General features: G+C 52.3%; 5 protein-coding genes across 5 annotated transcripts; 3 read left to right on the top strand and 2 right to left on the bottom strand.

Annotated features, from left to right (window-relative positions):
• Positions 1-543: 543 nt before the first annotated feature.
• On the top strand, positions 544-5406 carry QC764_0084030 (uncharacterized protein; the record flags this gene model as incomplete). The annotated part of the gene is made up of 5 exons (XM_062940841.1): positions 544-555; positions 1021-1983; positions 2038-2077; positions 2251-3442; positions 3468-5406. 5 exons carry the CDS (start codon positions 544-546, stop codon positions 5404-5406), a joined length of 4146 nt encoding a protein of 1381 aa, XP_062799478.1.
• Positions 5407-6866: 1460 nt separating this feature from the next.
• QC764_0084020 (uncharacterized protein) lies at positions 6867-9567 on the top strand (the record flags this gene model as incomplete). The annotated part of the gene is made up of 3 exons (XM_062940840.1): positions 6867-6876; positions 6987-8809; positions 8890-9567. 2 exons carry the CDS (start codon positions 6867-6869, stop codon positions 7334-7336), a joined length of 360 nt encoding a protein of 119 aa, XP_062799477.1. The 3' UTR covers positions 7337-8809; positions 8890-9567.
• Positions 9568-10035: 468 nt separating this feature from the next.
• QC764_508180 (uncharacterized protein) lies at positions 10036-12123 on the bottom strand (the record flags this gene model as incomplete). Its single annotated transcript, XM_062948075.1, has 2 exons — positions 10036-10769; positions 10829-12123. 2 exons carry the CDS (start codon positions 12121-12123, stop codon positions 10298-10300), a joined length of 1767 nt encoding a protein of 588 aa, XP_062799476.1. The 3' UTR covers positions 10036-10297.
• A 2955-nt stretch (positions 12124-15078) lies between these two features.
• GDE1_2 (Glycerophosphocholine phosphodiesterase) lies at positions 15079-17612 on the bottom strand (the record flags this gene model as incomplete). Its single annotated transcript, XM_062948074.1, has 3 exons — positions 17461-17612; positions 15208-17411; positions 15079-15159 (listed from the first exon to the last, which is right to left on the bottom strand). The coding sequence occupies exons 1-3, from the start codon at positions 17564-17566 to the stop codon at positions 15079-15081; spliced, it is 2391 nt and encodes a 796-aa protein (XP_062799475.1). The 5' UTR covers positions 17567-17612.
• Positions 17613-17748: 136 nt separating this feature from the next.
• QC764_0083990 (uncharacterized protein) lies at positions 17749-18618 on the top strand (the record flags this gene model as incomplete). The annotated part of the gene is made up of 2 exons (XM_062940839.1): positions 17749-18481; positions 18540-18618. Exons 1-2 carry the CDS (start codon positions 18054-18056, stop codon positions 18616-18618), a joined length of 507 nt encoding a protein of 168 aa, XP_062799474.1. The 5' UTR covers positions 17749-18053.
• Between the last annotated feature and the right edge of the window lie 11 nt (positions 18619-18629).

The raw sequence follows: 18629 nt of genomic DNA, 5'->3' as shown, positions 1-18629 counted from the left end.
ACCCACATGCGCTCAACTGCCGGTCACTCAAAAGTCACAGAAAGCCAAGGCGGGGACCGGTCCCGAATGTGGCACATAGCCTTTGAGCCGGACAGCCTTGGGATGTGTGCTTGTGCGCAGGACCTCGCAAACTTCTGAGAAGGCTTCAGGTCACAGCTACATCATGAACTCGAGCAAGACAAAGCCAATAGCGTACACTCAAACTGCAACAATCTTGAGCCAACAGCCGACGGACCGTTCCTTCAAGGTCCCTTTGGTCGAGTTGTTTCTGTGCCGGTCAAATGAAACAGGTTGAACGCTACCCCAACTACTTACTCCAACCAACCACTGCACATGCTCAGGTGGTCACTGCCAGATGGTCACTCAAACCACCTGGGCTCGTGACAGTTGCACTCTTTTTCCAACCTTGCCCCGTCGCATTTTGTCTTGCCCAGCTGCCTCAATGGGGCAAAACAATGGGCACTGTAGGCGCTCGTGTGTTGAGGTCCGCTGATGACTCTGATGGGTGATGTGCTGCTTTTCCATCCTACTTCTCGCCCGAAGATGAGCGGGCGTGTAAGTAAAGACTGAATCATGTCGCACACGACCGACTATTGTGTTTATGTTTCTGATGATCTGGAAAACCGGATCGGTAGTGGTTTCTATACAAGACTGAGCCTTGATCGCCTTTTTTTGCTGGTGGCTTGTTGCATAGTAACCAGGCAAACTCATGGTATAAGACTTTCTTTTACTCATTCGCTTTTGATCACGGCTTTCACACCCAATAGTTTTCTCCTTGTCGTCGTCGATGCCAAGGAGGAACTAATGGTCAACTCTCACTTTTCTTTCATCTCATTCCTGTCCGTTGAACGGCTCTCCACAAAAAGCAAGAAAGAATGGTGAGTGCTTACATATCATCATGCTCTATCCCATCTTCAGTGTTGTCGACAAGCGGCGTGGACGGGTAGACCACACCCGCCTCACGGGCCGGGGCCGTTCTCAACAAAGACCCCTTTCAACCCGTCACTAACCACCATTTAGGACCAACTCGAAGGCAAAATCACCCTGCCCCCCTCCCGCTACGAGTTCACAACTGTCTACGCCCACCCCCTCGCAAAAGCAGACATCGTCCTCGTCCACGGCCTCAACGGCGACCCCCTCAAGACTTGGACCTCGCGCGAAAACGGCGTCTACTGGCCCGTCGACCTCTTGCCTGCCGCACTCAAAGACCAACATGCGAATATCCTCGTCTATGGGTACAACGCCGATGTGTACTCCTCCCGCAAAACGCCTAACCGATCCCCGTCAGATAACTTCATCCACCAGCACGCTCAGTCACTCATCACCTCTTTGACTCACCACCGCAAGGCCGACGGGACGGAACGTAACCCCATCATCTGGGTAGCCCATAGTCTAGGGGGCATACTGGTCAAGAGGGCGTTGCTCTACTCCAATGATGTGAGAGCCCATCACCAGGAGGATTTCAGATCCGTTTTTGTCAGCACATACGGCATCATCTTCCTGGGGACACCACATAACGGCTCCGACATCGCAATATGGGGACGGGTTCTCCAGGCGATGAGCGAGGTGGCGATCCCGAGAAAGTTGTTTGAAACGCAGAGTGTGCTGCTCAAGGCGCTGAAGAAGGATAACGAGGGGTTGCAGGAGATTAATTCCCATTTTTTGGATGTGTATCAACGGTTTAGGATTCAGATGGTGCATGAGGGGCATACTAGTGATGTCAAGGGGAGCAAGATCTTGGTTGTTGATGCTGCGAGCGCGGGGCCTCAGCTGCCGGGGGTGACGTATTATGGGATTGAGAAGGACCATTCGGGGATGTGCAAGTTTGAAGGGGAGAATGCGCCGGGGTGGAGGAATGTGAGCACGACTTTAAGGCAGTGGGTGGCGGATGGGGTGAATTTGATTCCGCCGAGGTGGTTGTTGGAGGAGAAGGATAGGCAGTTGAGGGCGAGCTTGGAGAATTTTGAGAGGGCGAGGAATTATGTGAGTTTTCTGCTGTGCCCTTGTGTCCATCAGATGTACTGACGGTTTCGACAGGAAAGTATGCTGGCTTCGGGTGCGCATCAGCAGGGAATTGGTAGGTCATCGCCTGGTCCGTCCAAGTATGGTTGTGTTTGTGGACGGCAGTTGCCTTATCCATATGACCCCTGAACGCTGCTAGGGTCCGAACAAAAGGGGACAGGAGAAGTGTCTTTTGGTTTCATCATCAAGTGTTGAGTAACGGCTGATAGTTTTCTGCCTCTAAAGCAGGCAACAATAATGAACTAGTCTCCCTCCGTCACCGCCCCCGACCCTCCCTCGTCGAGTCGATAACCTCCTTGTCTTCCTCCCCAGCCATGATGATCGAGTCCATCCACTCCGACCACGACCATGAACCCGAACCGTCATCACCAACATCAGCTATTACACCAACCCAACCCTTACCTCCTCAGCAACTACCACCCTCGGAGGAACCCCTCTTCATTCACCCCGACCCCTTCCGCCCCAACAGCTTCTTCCTCGGCCGCACCGATGAGCTCCGCGGCCTCCACGAGATGCTCCAAGACCGGAAACGCCGCTCAGAGGGAACCTCCGCTGTCCTCATCTCGTCCCTCCCCGGCGGAGGCAAAACCCACCTCGCCCGCCAGTATGTCTTTACCCACCTCCTCGACTACCCCGGTGGCATCTTCTGGATACGCGCCAAATCAAAGCAAGAGATTGAACAGATGTTTTGGCGGATAGCCAAGACCAACTCCCTTGTCTCGCTGAATACAACTACAAGGGAGGTTGTCTCGGCAGTCAAGGCCTGGCTGTCAAACAGACGTGACTGGCTGATGGTCTTTGACGGTGTCCAGTTCGATATGGACGGGCTGGGGGATTTCATACCTGACGGGAGGAACACCTCGTTGATTTATACTAGCACTGAAAGAGCGGTGGCGTCAGAGCCGAGGTGGGATAATCCGCAGGTTATTCACCTGGGGCTGTTGACGCCTGATCAGGCGAGGGAGCTGCTGCTTTTGGAAATGGAACGCAAACCGCCTTTTAGCCAGGAGGAGTTGGCTTTGGGGTTGGAGTTGGTGAATGCCATGGGAAGGCTGCCGCTGATGATTCACGTAGCGGCGCAGCATATCAAGGCTACGAGAGAGCCGTTGGGGCGGTATCTGGCTAGTTTCAAGAGCGGGAGGAATGGGCTGGGGGGGTTGCAGGCTTACCAGGCGGTGGTGAGGCAGTTGGAGACGAGAGGGGAGAACGCGAGCTTGAATTTGATTAGTTTGTTGTGTTTTTGGGATCAGCATGTTCCGGTGGAGATGGTGGGGTTGGGGATTGGGATGGGGGCGTTGGGGGATAAGGTAACGCCGGTGAAGACGAGGGATAGGGTGAGGGGGGGTGCGCCGAGTTTGGGGAATACGATGAGGGTGCTGATTGCGTTTGGGTTGGTGGAGAGGAATGAGGTTGCGGGGGAGTTCTATGTGGAGAGTTCGGGGAAGTACGGGGGGAAGAAGCTCCTCGCGGCAGAGTGGTAGTGGTGAGCCGAGTTTGGACATTCTCAGGATTCACAGCGTGGTTCAGGCTTTCTTTATGGAGAGCTTGCATCAGAGGAGGGAGGCGCATTTTTGGCTGGAGAGGTCTACAGCGATCTGGTGTAAGAGTTATGATGAGGCTGACTGGAGGATTAACTGCGGGTACGAGGGGCACAGTGGGTTTGATGGGGGAAGGAGGAGAAAGATTGGGAGGCTGCCGGATGACTATCGGAGGTATTGCGTCCATGGCGAGAAGCTGTTGAAGAATGTCAAGAGGTTTGAGAAGAGCCGGAGATATCCAAAACCGAATGGGATGGACAAGGCAAGGGGACAGTTGGAAGAGAGGCTGGCAAGGATTCGTTGGCAGATTGAGCAGGTGAATGTTCGGGGTGGTGAGCATGCCTCGGAGGACGACGATGACGAGGAGCCTGTCAGCGTCTTCGACCGCGTCCGGTATGGCAGTGGGACAGAGTCGCAGAGCGACGGGACTATCCAGAGTGGTGAGAGCCAGAACAGCTGGGAAGCTGAGTTGCGAAGCCCTGGACTCGAGGAGATGAACCCCATGGAATTTCCCGTTACCCAACTGCTGGAGGAAGACGACGAAGATCAAGGGGCGCCATACCCCAGCATGGCTTCCATGCCCAACATGCCAGAAATAAACCTTCCGGACCCAACGAGCAGCGACGAAGAGGACAGAGCAACAGTGGTCCCGCCGTTTCCCACCATCATGCCTTCAACCACAACAACCGTCGATGCCGCCGGCTTCCTCGCGAAAACCAAGAATCCCTCTTTTGAGGACCATGCTAGGCCAAGTTCCTGGCGCGACAAAACCGTCCTCGCCAATGCACGCGTAGCGCTCACCAACGAAGTAGCCCGGGCTTCCCTCCTAACCAGACGTGGTCCATCCCAGTCACGATGTCCCATCCCCAGAAGCGACTATCTCACAGCCAGAAGCGACGCTGAACAGTCCCTCAACAAGATCAAGCTCTCCACACCACCTCCACCGTCTGTCGTCCCGCCTCCTGACCCAACCCCATCTCGACCCAAAACATTAACTCTCCTGGGCCGCAACAGTTATTCCCTCCCACAAGCCCAAAAGACACCAGCCCCCGACTCCGAGGCCTTAGGGTCGGATTTCTCCACAGGTCTCAGCAAAATGCTGTCCGACTCCAAGACCTGGACAGCGGCCACGGTGAAGAAACTGCTTTCGCCGTCAAGTTCACCACGCTCCTCCCTATCAAAGTCAGCCCCCGCTCAAGAACGAGCCATTGCCCGACCGCCAGCGCCCATATTCAGGGGAAGTGGAGACAGGGGTACCCGATCAGCAAACTCAAGCCCGGCGCACACCACCTCGCCTTTTCGACCACCGCCACCAATCAATGTGAGAAGGTGGGAGACTGAGGTGGACCACGTTAATGACAGGATGTCACTCTCCTATCCCTCCATCAACCTCCCTTCTCGACCACAAGGCTCGCCTCGGCGGTCAAATTTGAGTGTTGCCTCTTCGCCCACTCCTTCTACGTCGCCAAAGTTGACGACAGTTACGCCTACCATCCCAAGGAATTCCCCTGCTCTGGTCATGCCAGTGCCTAACTCATCTTTCCCCCCGCCGCCTGCACCTCCAAGTAGCTCACGAGGAAGTGTTTCACGATATCGGGCTGTGAGTGGGACAGGCAGGGGAACGCCGTCACCACTGTCGACTTCGCCACCAAGAGCAGCAGCGGGAATTAGGGTTGGCAACGGGCAAATCGTTTCTTTTTGGAATACTAACAGGAACCGGTCTTCAAGCCCTGCTACCACAGTGAGAGGTGAGAGGGGTAGGAGGAGCTGGGACTCGAGGATGAGTTTGGAGAGTGTGGATGATGTCGAGGGGTGTGGGCAGTCAGGGTTGGGGGATAGTGAATAACTGATCAGATTTTTCAGTTTGAAGTTTCTTTGTTTTGGATATTGCTGGTTGTTTCCTGGAGTTTGGGTGGATTTCTTGTTGTGTACCTCCATAGAAGTATTTGCATTAGGGGGCGTATGTATCTTTGTGTATTTTAGCAGCATTGATCAAGAGTATAAGCATTAATCCAGGTATATTTGTGCTTTGTTCTTGCGCTCAAGGTGAATGTGTAAGATACCGAAGAAGGCAGCTACATACCTAATTATTCTGCATTGGAGCTGAGCTCGGTTTAACAGAGGAAGGTTCGTAGGTTCTACTGAAGGAAATTTAAGATAGTGGGTGCATAGTAAGATGCCAGACAACCATCAAAAGCAAATCAGGGTTCTGTTACCTACTCTTTCAGCCGAGTTTTCCCTTGTTCTGCAATATCTTCTGTACCATCCACACCGTATCACCAAAGACATCATGTTGTCTGTGAAGAAACTAAGATCAGGCTTGGGCATACCTGTTGTACCACCTTACCACCTCCGGTAAGCGGGGAAGATTACAGGTACCTAAGGCAGCTTTCGGGAGAAAGCGTGGTGCTTAGAGTTCAAATAGCATTCCCCGCAGACCACAACCGCGTCGAGCACTTTTCCCTTTCTTCTCTGCAACAATAATCTCGGCTCCACTGAAAGAGAAAGACAACGACTTCCAAATTCACCACGAGCCAGCCTCAGTTGGCCTTTCTCAGCCAGAAAGCTGCATTCCTACACTCCGCTGTTAGCATTTCACTCTATGCGATTCAAAAACGAATCCTCCGTATCTTTTCCATTCTGGTGTATTCTACCACGCTAGAAGTTTGTATGGTCAACTGTATTTCTGGGCTCCTGAACCTGAATAGCGATGATCGTATCAACCCACTTGACGTCAACTGCTCGAAATACGAGGAAAGTGAGAACATCTTCATTCTGGAGACAGCTGGAATCAACACTCGGGATATCTTATATAAGTATCAGAACATGTTCAAGCCTGTAAGGCTGGGGATAATACACAACCTCAGTCTGATGCCAAGACGTGTAGTTCCATGGCAACCTGGACCGGTCTTCGCGGAGAACAAACAGCGCCATCTATCAGAAATACTTTGTGAACGAAGATTGCGAATTCTATCACGAGGCTGTAGGTGAAATACTGCCCAGTGAACTACCTAATGTATTCTGACCTTCAATGCTGACCTTCTTTGCTCTTCACAGACTACGGTCTTGGTCAAAAGAACCCGAGCAAGAGAATGCCAGCATGTTACCTCATACCTAAGCGATGTATCGATGTTAAAATTCGCCACAAGCACACTGTACGAATTCCCCAAAGCCTTCCTTCGGTACTATGGCTCCTTTGAATAAATCATTGGGGCTACGTGCTACTTGGGCATCCCGATGAAGGCCACTAGGAAGGTTTCTTCTCCGAATACATAAACAAACCACCCTTCAGCCCCTCTGAAATACATGGTCTATGGTAAGCTATGTCAACCCTTGTGGACGCACTGTACCCTTTTCTGATTCTCGACCAGACTACCACTTATACTTCGCTTGGAATTCACGGAAATCTGACCCCGTTGAACATAGTAGTATCTCAGGCCAAATACTACAGCAACAAGGCTGAAAATGGCTACAAGTCTTCCTGGAAGTATGGCTTCAAATTTTACGACCTCGGTATGATTGGCTTCGGTCACAAACAGATGATTCAGGCCAAGAAGAAGGATAGATCGAACTTCGACGCACCGGAACTAGCGGAGCCTGATATTTACAGTCCCAATCTCACTACAAAAGCTGATGTTTGGTCCCTGGGACGCATCTTTTCAGAAACCTTGGTCTGGAGTCATTTTGGTGACTCTGGTCGGCTCCTATTCACGACATTATGCATGGGGGTAGGCGGGTACTGGCATATCGTGACACTAAAACCATCCCTGTCTTGATTAGCAACCTGCAACGGCCCTTCACACGCCAACTCGATAGCCTATCAACGCAAGTTCTTGGAGTAATTTTAGGATCAATGTTATGCCTTGATGGAAGGGAAAGAGGATGTGGCTTCGAACTTTCAGTAAAGTTTCGCTCAATTTTAGACATTTCCAATGGAGAGGCGCTGGAAAGCCGCAATACCTGCATAACGGCAAGTCTGGGGAGTGAGTTGCATGACACCTCTCGCCGGAGGTTGCTTTGTCAGGTTCAGACGGTGTCTCGTGCCTCTGAACCGGCCCAGGCCATTGGTGATAGCTGGGTTTCGGATTGGCACAAGAAATCCTCTCAAAATATCACCTCACAAGCCGCCAGCCTACTCCATAGCGAATCTCAGCACTATTCACTAACACCATCACCGGGCATCGATATCACCAGTAAGAACCTCGGTGAAGATCGGGATGATGCCCAAGAACGCAAATCGGCATTGCTGGACCCCTCAGGGGTTGGTCAGACGGCCAGCACAGCAACCAGAACATCACCGCACCAGCACAACACATACACTCTACACCGACATCTACAAGCTTCTCAAAACAAGTTTCCACCCGTTGGTGGACAACAAATTCCCGGCTGCGGTGCCCCCAGTCACATTGCCCATCACACTGCCAACAACCAACAGCGACCAAACGACTTCCAACGAAGATCCTACCCCGACAACAGCGTTGTTGACAGACCTCTACCAGCACACCTGCCAGATTCCCTCTCCACCCCAAGTTACGATGAACCGGCACCCCCAACAGCCAGCACACCCAGCACAGCATCAATTCCAATACAACGCTGGCCCAAGCCACTCAACTTTCATAGAGCCCAGCACGGGTTACCCGGTCTACCAGGAGCAAACATCGCCCCGCTGCTGCACAGCAACCTACACCTGTCATTTGGACTGTTTTTGACAGGCTCTGTTTTGGGAGCTCCAATCTTCTCAGCTATCCCCCTTACTTAGATCCGGTGCCTAGGCCTGAACTGAATTATCAGAGTGGCGAACGAGTAACCGCAGGGTAGGGTTCAGGAGCGAAGTACCTACTCGACAGAGGCGGTTGCTGAGAATTAAGGAGGCCATCATGGAAAGGGAGAGGGGTGACAGGAGGGCTAGGCACAGCCCCACCAAGTCCTCGTCCCCAGAAGGGATTGGAATTCAGCCATTGGAATTCCATGCTCACTAACAGTGAGGTCAAAAGCGGAGCCAGCCGCTGTGGAGGGCCGTTCGGGCATTCGAGTTGTGCGGGGGCACCAACGCGCTGGAAGTCCGCTGGAATGTCGCTGCAGTATAGCGGGCTGGTATGTGTGGAGGCAACCTACTGGAGGGATCAACGTTTGACGAACCTGGACTCGAGCGGCGTGGATGCTCTTTTGTCACACTTCACCCAAGTATATGGACGAGAGTGAGAGCGGGAATGGAGCGGGTTTGGGTGTTCAGGAGAGCAGTTCAAGTGGTATGTGAGAAACCGTCTGCATCTGGGACACTGTCTCGGGTTCCCGTACAGAAAGGGGACAGCTGACTGGCGTGAAATAGTGGAATGGATATCGAGTGTGATGAAGTAAATACTCATTCTCCAGATATCATGTGTTCCTAGAAACGCGCCTGGAGGTATCCGAGCCTTGGAAATTTCGACCAGAGGCAGGATGATATTCTCACAATAATACCTCCAAAACATATCATCATTCCAGCATTGAAACCTTCCGATCCAGAGACTCAAGCACTGCTCGATAGCTTTCAGGCACTGGAAAGGCATGCTGCTCTCCGTCTCTGGTGATGACTTCAGCCACTTGCTGGCAGCAAGGCGTCTGTAATCTGGAGTGCTGATGTCTGTCCACATATTTGAAGCCCATGCGTCAATCGTTTTATTATGCCAGATCCTCAACACCAGGATTGCAAATTCCACGAGAGCGTCACGTGGATCAAATTCAATCCTCGGGTCTCCAGGGCCAAGACATGCCTCGATAAAAGGAACCAAGGGGTGTTACTGTTAGCTAGTTCAACAAGTTGGATCGTCCTGCTGCTCCATGGTGAACTCAACCAGGCAGTTTATCGGAACTCGAGGATGGATGAGGCGACGTCTAGAACGAGAACGGTTTGCTCTCTGGGGACCGACAAGGCCGTGCGTGTTGTTTTCATGACTCTGTCGGGAAAGAAGAGTTTGGAGGATAACGGGCTTTGGCAGCTACCGGCCATTGATCCTCACATCCGGAGCGTTTGTAGAACTTGCGGATATGAAGAATAGATTCACCGCAAGGTCGAGTCTGAGCGCTTGGCTATTTTGCCAGGGTTCCCTCGCTCTGAGGCAAAGCTTAGTGGTCTCATGCCCGATGCTCGCTAAGCTGGACAGGCTTGAAGAGCTTGGTGGATGTATGGTTACTGACGATGCATTCCAGGTTGGCCATCAACGAACTCGGCTGATGGATAATGGTTAAATTTGCACTGCTGAGCAAGGCTCTCGTCATGAATCTCCTTGGGGCAGACAGGATGTTGCCACCAATGAAGAAGAACTTTTCCCTACGCTTATAAGTGCGCTGACTCAAACATGTTGCATCTGGTTGTTGTTGACAGGAAGAACCGGGTGGAAATAGAGTGGTCTTCCCGCAGTGATGCCGGAGTTGTTGTCTATAACTTCCACCGTGGCACCAAGCCTCAACACACCACACGTTCGGTCACTCAAAGCACTGCACAATCTCTTTGATCTTCATTCATTCCATTCACTTCAAATCCACCACTAATACATAACAACAGGGTATCCTTTCTTTGCTTCTCGCATGCTTGCTTCCATGCTCGCCAAGTCATCATCAAATCATGCCTCCTTTTTGAACACTTGTGCCCTCCCATCCCACCCGGCCCATATACATGTATCCAAAAACCATTATCATCCCAACCCAATAAAAAGAAAAACAAAAACTCGCTTATTTAAAATCCAAATGTCCATCCCTCAGGCGCTCTTGACACCCTTCTCCTCCTCAACACTATCCCCCGCACTCGTCGGCCTCGCCGCAGTCACCACACTCTGATTCTGTCCAGCAACCGCCTCAGTAACATCCTCCACCTCCATCGGGAGCGTCAGGTTCAAGATCATGCAGATCATGGCCGTGACAGCAAAGCCAGTCTCCATGATGAGGGAGATGGCATCAAGGAAGCCCTGCAGGCCCTTGTCCTCGCCGCTGTAGCTGAAGACATTCTCAAAGTAGTTCGGCACAAGAGTAGCACCATAGCCGAGAGCAAGACCAGCAGTGAGGATGAATCTGTTGCGGCGGTTGAATGGCACACCCTTAGTGATAATGGCCATACCGGAAACGGCGACAGCGGTGAAAAGGAAGGTGGTCATGCCACCGAGGACGGCAGATGGAATAGCAACAAGGGAGGCGGCGAACTTGGCGAAGACACCCATGATGACAAGGAAGAAGCTATGGCAGGAGAGTCAGCATGTTTCAGGTCAAATCAGCGAGGGAAGAAATGAGCTTACCAGCAGCAGTAACCGGCGCTTCTGTTGGCGCAGCGAGTCAAAGCAATAACACCATTGTTCTGGGCAAAGGTGGTAACAGGAGTGATGGTGCAGAGGGCAGCCAGCATACCGTTGATACCATCAGCCAAGACACCACCCTGGATTCTGCTCTCGTAGAGCTTGCCCTCCACCTCGAGTCTGGAGACATCGCAAGTAGCGGTGATATCACCAATAGCCTCGCAAGCGCAGATGATGAACACTGCCATCAGCGGCAACACCAGCGGTCCATAAAGCGTAAGCTTGAAGGTCTTGACCCAGATGAAGGAGGCAACAGGCGCATTGTCGATACCGGCACGGTTGAAGTAGCCAGTGGCAGCAGCAATGATGCAGCCAGTCAAGAGACCAATAATGACAGAGGTAGACTTCATGATGGGAGAACCGAAACGCTCGCAGAGGATGATGGTAACGAAGACGCTGAAGCCGAGACCGAGGTACTCTGGCGAACCCCACGGCAGGGCGTTCGGCGCAGAAATATCGGGGCAGCGGGCAAAGAACTCGGCGGGGTTCTTCTCAGCGCAGAGACCAGAGCCACCGGCCCAGTTCTTGAAGCCGGACTCGATGAGGTGGATACCGATGAGCATGACGGTAGGGCCGGTGACTATTGGGGGGAAGATACGGAGCATGATCTTTGGTGGCATGAAGCTCAGGGCGATTTCGAGGAGGGCGCAAAGGGCAGCTGTGCCGAGAACAGCGCCGTAGGCATCGGGGCAAGGGAGCTTGGAACCAAACTCATCCTTTTGGCAAAAGCCATTTTCGTACATCTGGTTGAAGGCACCGGTGGCAACGGGAATAATGGCGAACGAGATACCGACGACAGAGATCAGACCAGTGCCAATGTAGTAGGGAGTGCCCTTGATGTGCACACGGGTAATCTGGATAGCGGAGAGGAGACCGGAGACGATGAGGGCGGTAGAGACGAGGTACTGAGTTTGCTCGGTGGTGAGGTTGACACCGCCGGCGCCGGACATGATGATTGGAGGTGTGATGATACCAGCCAACATGGCAAGGGCGTGCTGGAAGCCGAGAATCAGGGCGAGGACGACAGGCATGCGGTCGTTGAGGCCGAAGAATGGTGGAGCCTTGTCGGATTTGGCCATGAAGGGGAGGTTCGGCCGGAAAAGGAATGCGTAGTCATAGTCGCCGATGAGACCCTCCTTGGTAGTGAAGGTCTTTCTGATGGTATTGAGGCGATCGCCAAAGGTCTTCTTTGGCGTCTGCCCAGGGACAATCTGGGACGGACCTTGATCCTCATCCATGGTGGACGTTGAAGGCGGATGTGGACACCGGGGAGTTGAGGTTCAGATGACGTCTGAGATGGAGAAAGGAGGACCCGGCAGATGCTGGGGTAGAAGAGAGTAGCTAGAGATGGAGTTGGAATGTCGAGAATGATGGTCCGGACTGTCAGAAAGACGTGCCAGGTCCCAGAACTTTAAATGTATGAAACGGCTCAAGGGCGTGGTGTGTCGTGGTGGCAGATCTGTAAACCGGGTGGGCTGCCAAATGCTGCAAGGCCTTATCGGTGGAGGTGCACGAGTCCCACAAGCGGACAAGATCCTGGAGGCAGCGAAGTGGAGGTGTGGGACCCGGCAGGTCTCCAAGCTCCTCCAGCGTCCAAAGCGGCTAGGATGTGCATATCCCCGCTGTCTACACATGCGACTTGTATCTCCTGGGAGTGTCACATTGGTTGCTGCTGCTGGTGTTGCTTCTGATGCTGCTAGTAGTTCTCTGCCCTCTCCTTCAGCTCTCAATCGGGCGGGGGGAACCGAGGGACCGCTCGCTCGGGGCCGGCAACCACCACAGCTCGTCTAACACCAGAGACTCCATTTCCAAGAAGAGTTAACTCCGCATAACCCCCGGGCTGGTGCGGGGCCGTTGGTCGGCGAGACCCTCCTGTCCAGCGTCCCCTCCACCCACGGGAACTCCATCGAGCACTAGTATTCTATCGATTCCGATATTAGGAACGACAAAGACACATTTTTTTCGCTCATGTCCGTTATGCCAGGCGGCGACAACAAGGAATAGTGCCTTGTGATGATCTGCTTCTGGATATCTCCTCGGTGTTGGTAGATAAGTTCAGGCGTATTCGTGTGTGCTCGAGAGAAATGTCATGCAAGTCATGTCCAATCTGGGACAACCGCCACGTGAGACGGCGAGGTTGATGATGTGGTTTGACATCTGAGGCGCACCACCACGAGGGAGCTTGGGCCAACGAGCTGGTGAAGCGATATCTGATTGACCTCGGTGTCGTCGACGGCTGGACGGATAGTAGGGGTCCTATGGACCAAGACCGCAAGCCGCTGATGACCCCAGCGTGGGGGTCTGTTAATCGTGGTACATCTGCCACTAAACGCGTCCTTCAGTACGTGCTCTTTGATATCGATCGGTATCTAGTCGGGAACTCCAAGAAAAGCAGCCGCAAGACTAGAAAACGGACAGTGGAATTACCGGGGTAGAGGGACCATTGGAGCCGGCGAGCATGGAAGCAATTGTGATTGGCATGGTGAACGAGGATGCCGTTGAAGTGTTGAGCGTGGGTATTGAGAGTGAAGTTCACGATGAAACAGGTAAATTCCCGGCCGTTGATTGGCCAGAGATTAAGTTTTAGCGTCTGATAACACCGTCAGAGGCGTTCTTCCAAAGGGTGTCCAAGCTCCCCCCGATAACGCTAGCCTCAGCTGCAACGGATGGTGGGGTAAAACACCCGAGGCAACCCCACCGCCATGCCTTCAACGCCCCCCATCATAGCGTGGGACTCTGTCTCTTCCCCAAGAACGGGTTTGAGGCAAACAAAGCTGCCGGCGCTGACCTGCAAGAGCCGGCTAAGAAGGGGGCGGCGGCGCCCGCCGTTGGCTCGCAAGTCTCTGTCCGATTTAGAAAATACCAAGCCTCTTGGCAAAAACACCTTAATTGTTGTTTGAAAGGTTTTGACCACCAAACATGTCGATATGTTTGAAGGCTCAAAACATCTCCTAAAAAGGACAAACAAACGAATCGGATAGCGGTGGATCCCCCAGTACACAACAGCACGGACAAAAAGCCGTTACCGAATCACCGAATCCAATGACTTGCTTCTGCGCGCCTGGTGTCAGACTCAGTTGGGAAAGAAGTGGGGAGCAAGGTGGTTACGATGTGTCAGAGAATCCATACTGGCTTCAGCCTATTGCTGCCCACTGCCAGTCATTGATGGCGACATCTTTGCCTGTTGTGGGAATCCTGGGATAACAAGCACTGGTCATGCCAACTTATCTCCATCTCCATCTGTATGATCGACGCCCGCTTCAACGGTTCGGACAGGGACGAGGGGGGCGGGGGCTGCCATGTATGATGATCCTCTAGATAATCAAGGCTGGAGTCGCGGCACTTGCTCCGGTCTTGGCCGGGATAGGAAGGAGGATGGTTTGACAGCAATCATCGACATGTTTTGGGCTGTCTGGTTGGTCGGATTGGTGTGGGTATCGATGAGAGGTTGGAGGTGGTGACGATGAAGGAAACGACCTTCCATGCTTTTGGTGTCTTGATGTTAGCCCAGTAGGAGGTGAACAACAGTCATGATTGTCTGACGTGTTGAATACGAGGAACGAAATTCCGCTGTCATGATGACGGCAAACGAAGTGTGGAAGTCTGGGGCAAGGCACGCCGTTAAGCATGTGGGGGAAGAGGAAAGAATATGGTAGGTAAATCAAGTACCTAGGTAGACAATTTAGGGATGTTTGATGTGAGGATGAATAATATGGATCAGGGTAAGACAAAGGGTTGGGATCGTGTTTTGTGTGGCAGTGAAAACCTTCCGTAGTTCGACAACAAACCAAGAGAGGTGCTTGATATCTTTATACTCTCAACCACCACCACCACACCTTACAACCGCCACGTGCCATTGTCGCTAATGCAGTGTCACTTCGCGTGCTTTGTACCTGCTTCTCACAATTATCCAGCCTATAACTAGAGAGTACCTCGCGGCAGATAAGGGTGGTCACTCGTCCATCCATGGGCTGGCACTGCCTATCTGATAGATCTGATATGGCGATCTCCCACCATCCGCGAGGTACTCGGCATCAGCTTCCTAAGCTAAACCCAATGAGATGGAACCGGGGCACGTCACTTATGCTGCATCCTGCAGATCCAAGGCACTTGTGACATGTTTCACTTCCACCGCAGCCCAAGGCTGCCAGCACCAACAGATAACATCCTGCACCTAACCCCCATCAACCTCCCTAATTCAGCACCGCCAAGGTATCAGCTACCAAGCGGACCCGGTCCGCAACAATGATATCCACCCCCGCCGCTACCTGTTTCTGTAAAGGTTGTTAGCTCAGCCCTATGATTACTCGATAGTTACTCACCCTCACCACCTCCGCTTGGTTATTCAGCTCCCCATAGGTAGCACACACCAGCCCTCCCTTCTTCTTCACATACCCCACCAACCTTGGGCTCAACAGCAACGCCTCACACGCAAAGACTATCCCAGTCAAATTCCACCGTCTGGCAAACCTCACAGCCGCTTGAACACTAGCCGCTCTAACCTCCATGTCCGTCATGGGAATCTTGCCAGCATTCGTAATAAAAAACACCGGGTAAGCCTTTTGTTTCAGAGACAGAAGAATGCATATCTCTGGTGTGAACGAAGAAAGCACGATCTTCCTCATGGAACCCTTCTTGTTGTGCTGCCGTATCGTATCAAGAGCAACATCAACAAAGGTGTTCAACTCGATAGCCACCGGAGTCACACCAGCATCGACCGCTTCGTGTAAACGAGGGTATTTGATCTCGATATCCAACCCTATCTCCTCCGGCAGTTGCGTCAGGATGTCCTTGAGAGTAGCAAATGAATCCTGGATGAATTCCCCCCTGGTGTTTGGCTTGAAACCTTTGAGCTTGAAATCAACCGTGTGCTTCATCCTATCCCGGATCTGGATCGTCCCTGCCTCGAACTGTTCCCCCAGTGAGCGAGATCGTGGTCTGGCATTGTTGCCTTCATCTTGGGAACAAGGCTTCCCAAGCATGGAAAGGGGATTTCCGTGCGGAGATTGGATTTTGCTCGCATGTAAAAACTGATCCAGCGTGAGATCGTGAATGGGGACATCGGTGCCGGACTCGCTGAGGGAAAAGTCGTGGAAGCAGACTGCCTGCAGATCCCGGGTGACTTGGACGTCGAATTCGACAAAGGAGGCGCCGAGAGTGGCTGCTGAGATGAAGGAGCCGACGGTGTTTTCTCCTATTTGGAGGTGTTTGTTGGCGATGAGGTTTTGGCCGGTGCCTCGATGTCCAACGAGCAAAGGTGGCGAAGACACTGGCGTGAGCGCTGATTTCCATTCTTCTGGTGTAGAAAATCCTTGTGACCCCTGAAGATCATGGACATATGGTTTGGCAATGAGGAAGGTGAATGTGACTGTTCCGGCCACACTCATCGTCTCTTTGTCCAAGATGGGAACAGTCTGCTCGCGGATGAGACTCTGTCGTCCTGTTCCAAATTGATGGGAATTCCCCTCTAGAAGAGCGGTCCCGCTTCCAAGCAAGACATTTCCCTCGTCGGCGCGGTAAACGTGGAATATCAACTGTGCTACGACATCTGAAGAAATTGTAAAGATAAAGGGGTCGTTGATTTGATCATCCAGGATGGGAAGCTGCACTTTCCGTCGGAGTTGGGACTTGTTTCCCACGGCTGATATGGTTAGGTAGAAAGAAGCAACGTCTTGGTTTGTTCCGGGGGCGTATACCGAGGAGCAGTAGCTCAAATCGACTTCCGTCACTACCCTGTCTTTCCTCGAACTCCCCAGCGTGGCAATAATGATCTGCTCCCCCTCTCTGCAGTGCTCAGGAGCGTAAACGGAGGGTCCAATTGGACTCTGCTCAGGTCCACCAGTCAGCCCATCGGTATCGGTGGTTTCAAAGAGACCAGCCACGGCGAGGTGCCCTTTGAAAACAGCGTACTCTTTGGCAGTCCACCCGAAATGATCCTTTTTGTGCTGATTAGACCCCGCCTCGAGCAGTAGTTGTACGATATCAAAGTGGCCGTCCACGGCGGCAAAGAAGAGCGGTGTCCAACCTCTTGATATGTCGGGAATGTCATGGTCGAGACCACTTTTGGCCAAAGCTTTGAGAAGAAGATTTGTGTAATCGAGCCGACCAAGTTGAGCGGCAACATGGAGGGCGTTTTCCCCACGGGCAGATAGATAGCGCAGGTTTTTTGAGTCTTGTACCAGAGCAAGAACCCGTTCGTCATCTTGATTCCTGATCGCCACCTGGAGAGGGTTCGCTGTTCTCGGCTTGTTGGGGAGAATTCCATCCTGGAGCCCATTCCCATTTTGCGGATTGTAAAGTTTCATTTGCCGTGAGCTTTTCCAGAAGGCAAATCTGCTGGGATCTGGGCTGCCAGTGTGACCATTTCGCTTGAGCTTTGTGATAATTCTTTCGATAGCGTCCACGTTGACTCTTTCAAACCACTGCAGTTTATCCAAATCTTCTTGCTGGAAGCTGTCGGTGTTGATTTCGTATTGGTAGAAGGCTTTTAGAGCAGGAACGGCATTGTCCAAGTACTCATAGATGTCTACGGACTGTTAATACTACGCTGTAAAGGGGCATGCTGTGGTACTTACCTGCGATGTTGCCCAGTTTGGCATGTTTCTTGAGCAAGTTGTAGTCGACATAGTGCTCACTCCATTCCGGAACAAAATTCCGGTGATAATTCTGCCCAAACCTCATTTTGACGGTGGTAATGGGGATAGAAGTGGTGCTTTGTGATCGGGCCGGACCGTTGCCTCATGTCGACGGGCAACCCGAAATCTCTGATTGGAACACCCGAAACAGGTCACGTGTGGTGTGTCTCCATCTTTGAGTTGGTTTCACTGTCTTTTCAGCTGAATGGTGACTCTTTTGCATGGCCTTCGCAGCAGCAGCAGCAGCCTGGCCCAATGGATATTTGCTATCCCGACAGAAATGTGGCATTCGAGTAGTCTGTCTCCTGCCCACGTTGGCAACCCTGCAACATTTGACACCTGCTCATTGCATTTGAATTCATCGTCGACATGTAGCAAAACTCACAAGCCGGCTGTCATCACTTGCCATTTTCACTCCATGAGCACCCAACAGGACATTTGACACAATCTTCTGTTCGATTCCATGCCACTTGACATCGGTGCCAAGAACATTCCATCACCACGGGTCCTTCGACACCACACAACCAACAGTCATGGACCCCTTATCCCTCGCTGCCAGTATCATCACGGTGGCTAGCCTTGCAGCCTCTACCTGCTCAGCCATCTCTGAATTGCGCTCACTTTGCAAATGCCTCCCGGGGCGCATCCATGCCATAGGGAACGAGGTGGCCGATCTCGAGGTCGTTCTTTCACAGGACGCCACACTCCTGAAGGAGCGGTCCAATCTTCTGGGCTCACAGCAGACCATAAGCTCCATTCCTCATTTATTGATTCATGCACGACTCAAACTAAACCAACTCGCATCCATCGTTGAGCGGTTCACCGCGGCATCGTCGGAATACAAGATCCCCGTTCTCAAAGCCGGCATATGGCTCAAAGAGCAGGGCCGTCTTCAAACCCTGCAAGAAGACATTCGAACAGTCAAGTCTAGTTTGAACATTCTTCTTGGAGCCTCCAACTTGTATGATTATTGGATCCATCTATTCTAGGGCAACACTGATTTGCATCTCCTGACACAGACAAGACATGGTTAAGATTCGACTTGATATACAAGAAATGTCATCAATCACCACCAGATCCTCCATTCAATCCACATAAGAGCATCTTGC

Source organism: Podospora pseudoanserina, chromosome 5, assembly GCF_035222485.1.
Source record: "Podospora pseudoanserina strain CBS 124.78 chromosome 5, whole genome shotgun sequence".
In the NCBI taxonomy this organism is placed as follows: domain Eukaryota; kingdom Fungi; phylum Ascomycota; class Sordariomycetes; order Sordariales; family Podosporaceae; genus Podospora; species Podospora pseudoanserina.
Note: the sequence above shows the minus strand (reverse complement) of the source record. Positions and strands in the feature narration are given on the sequence as shown.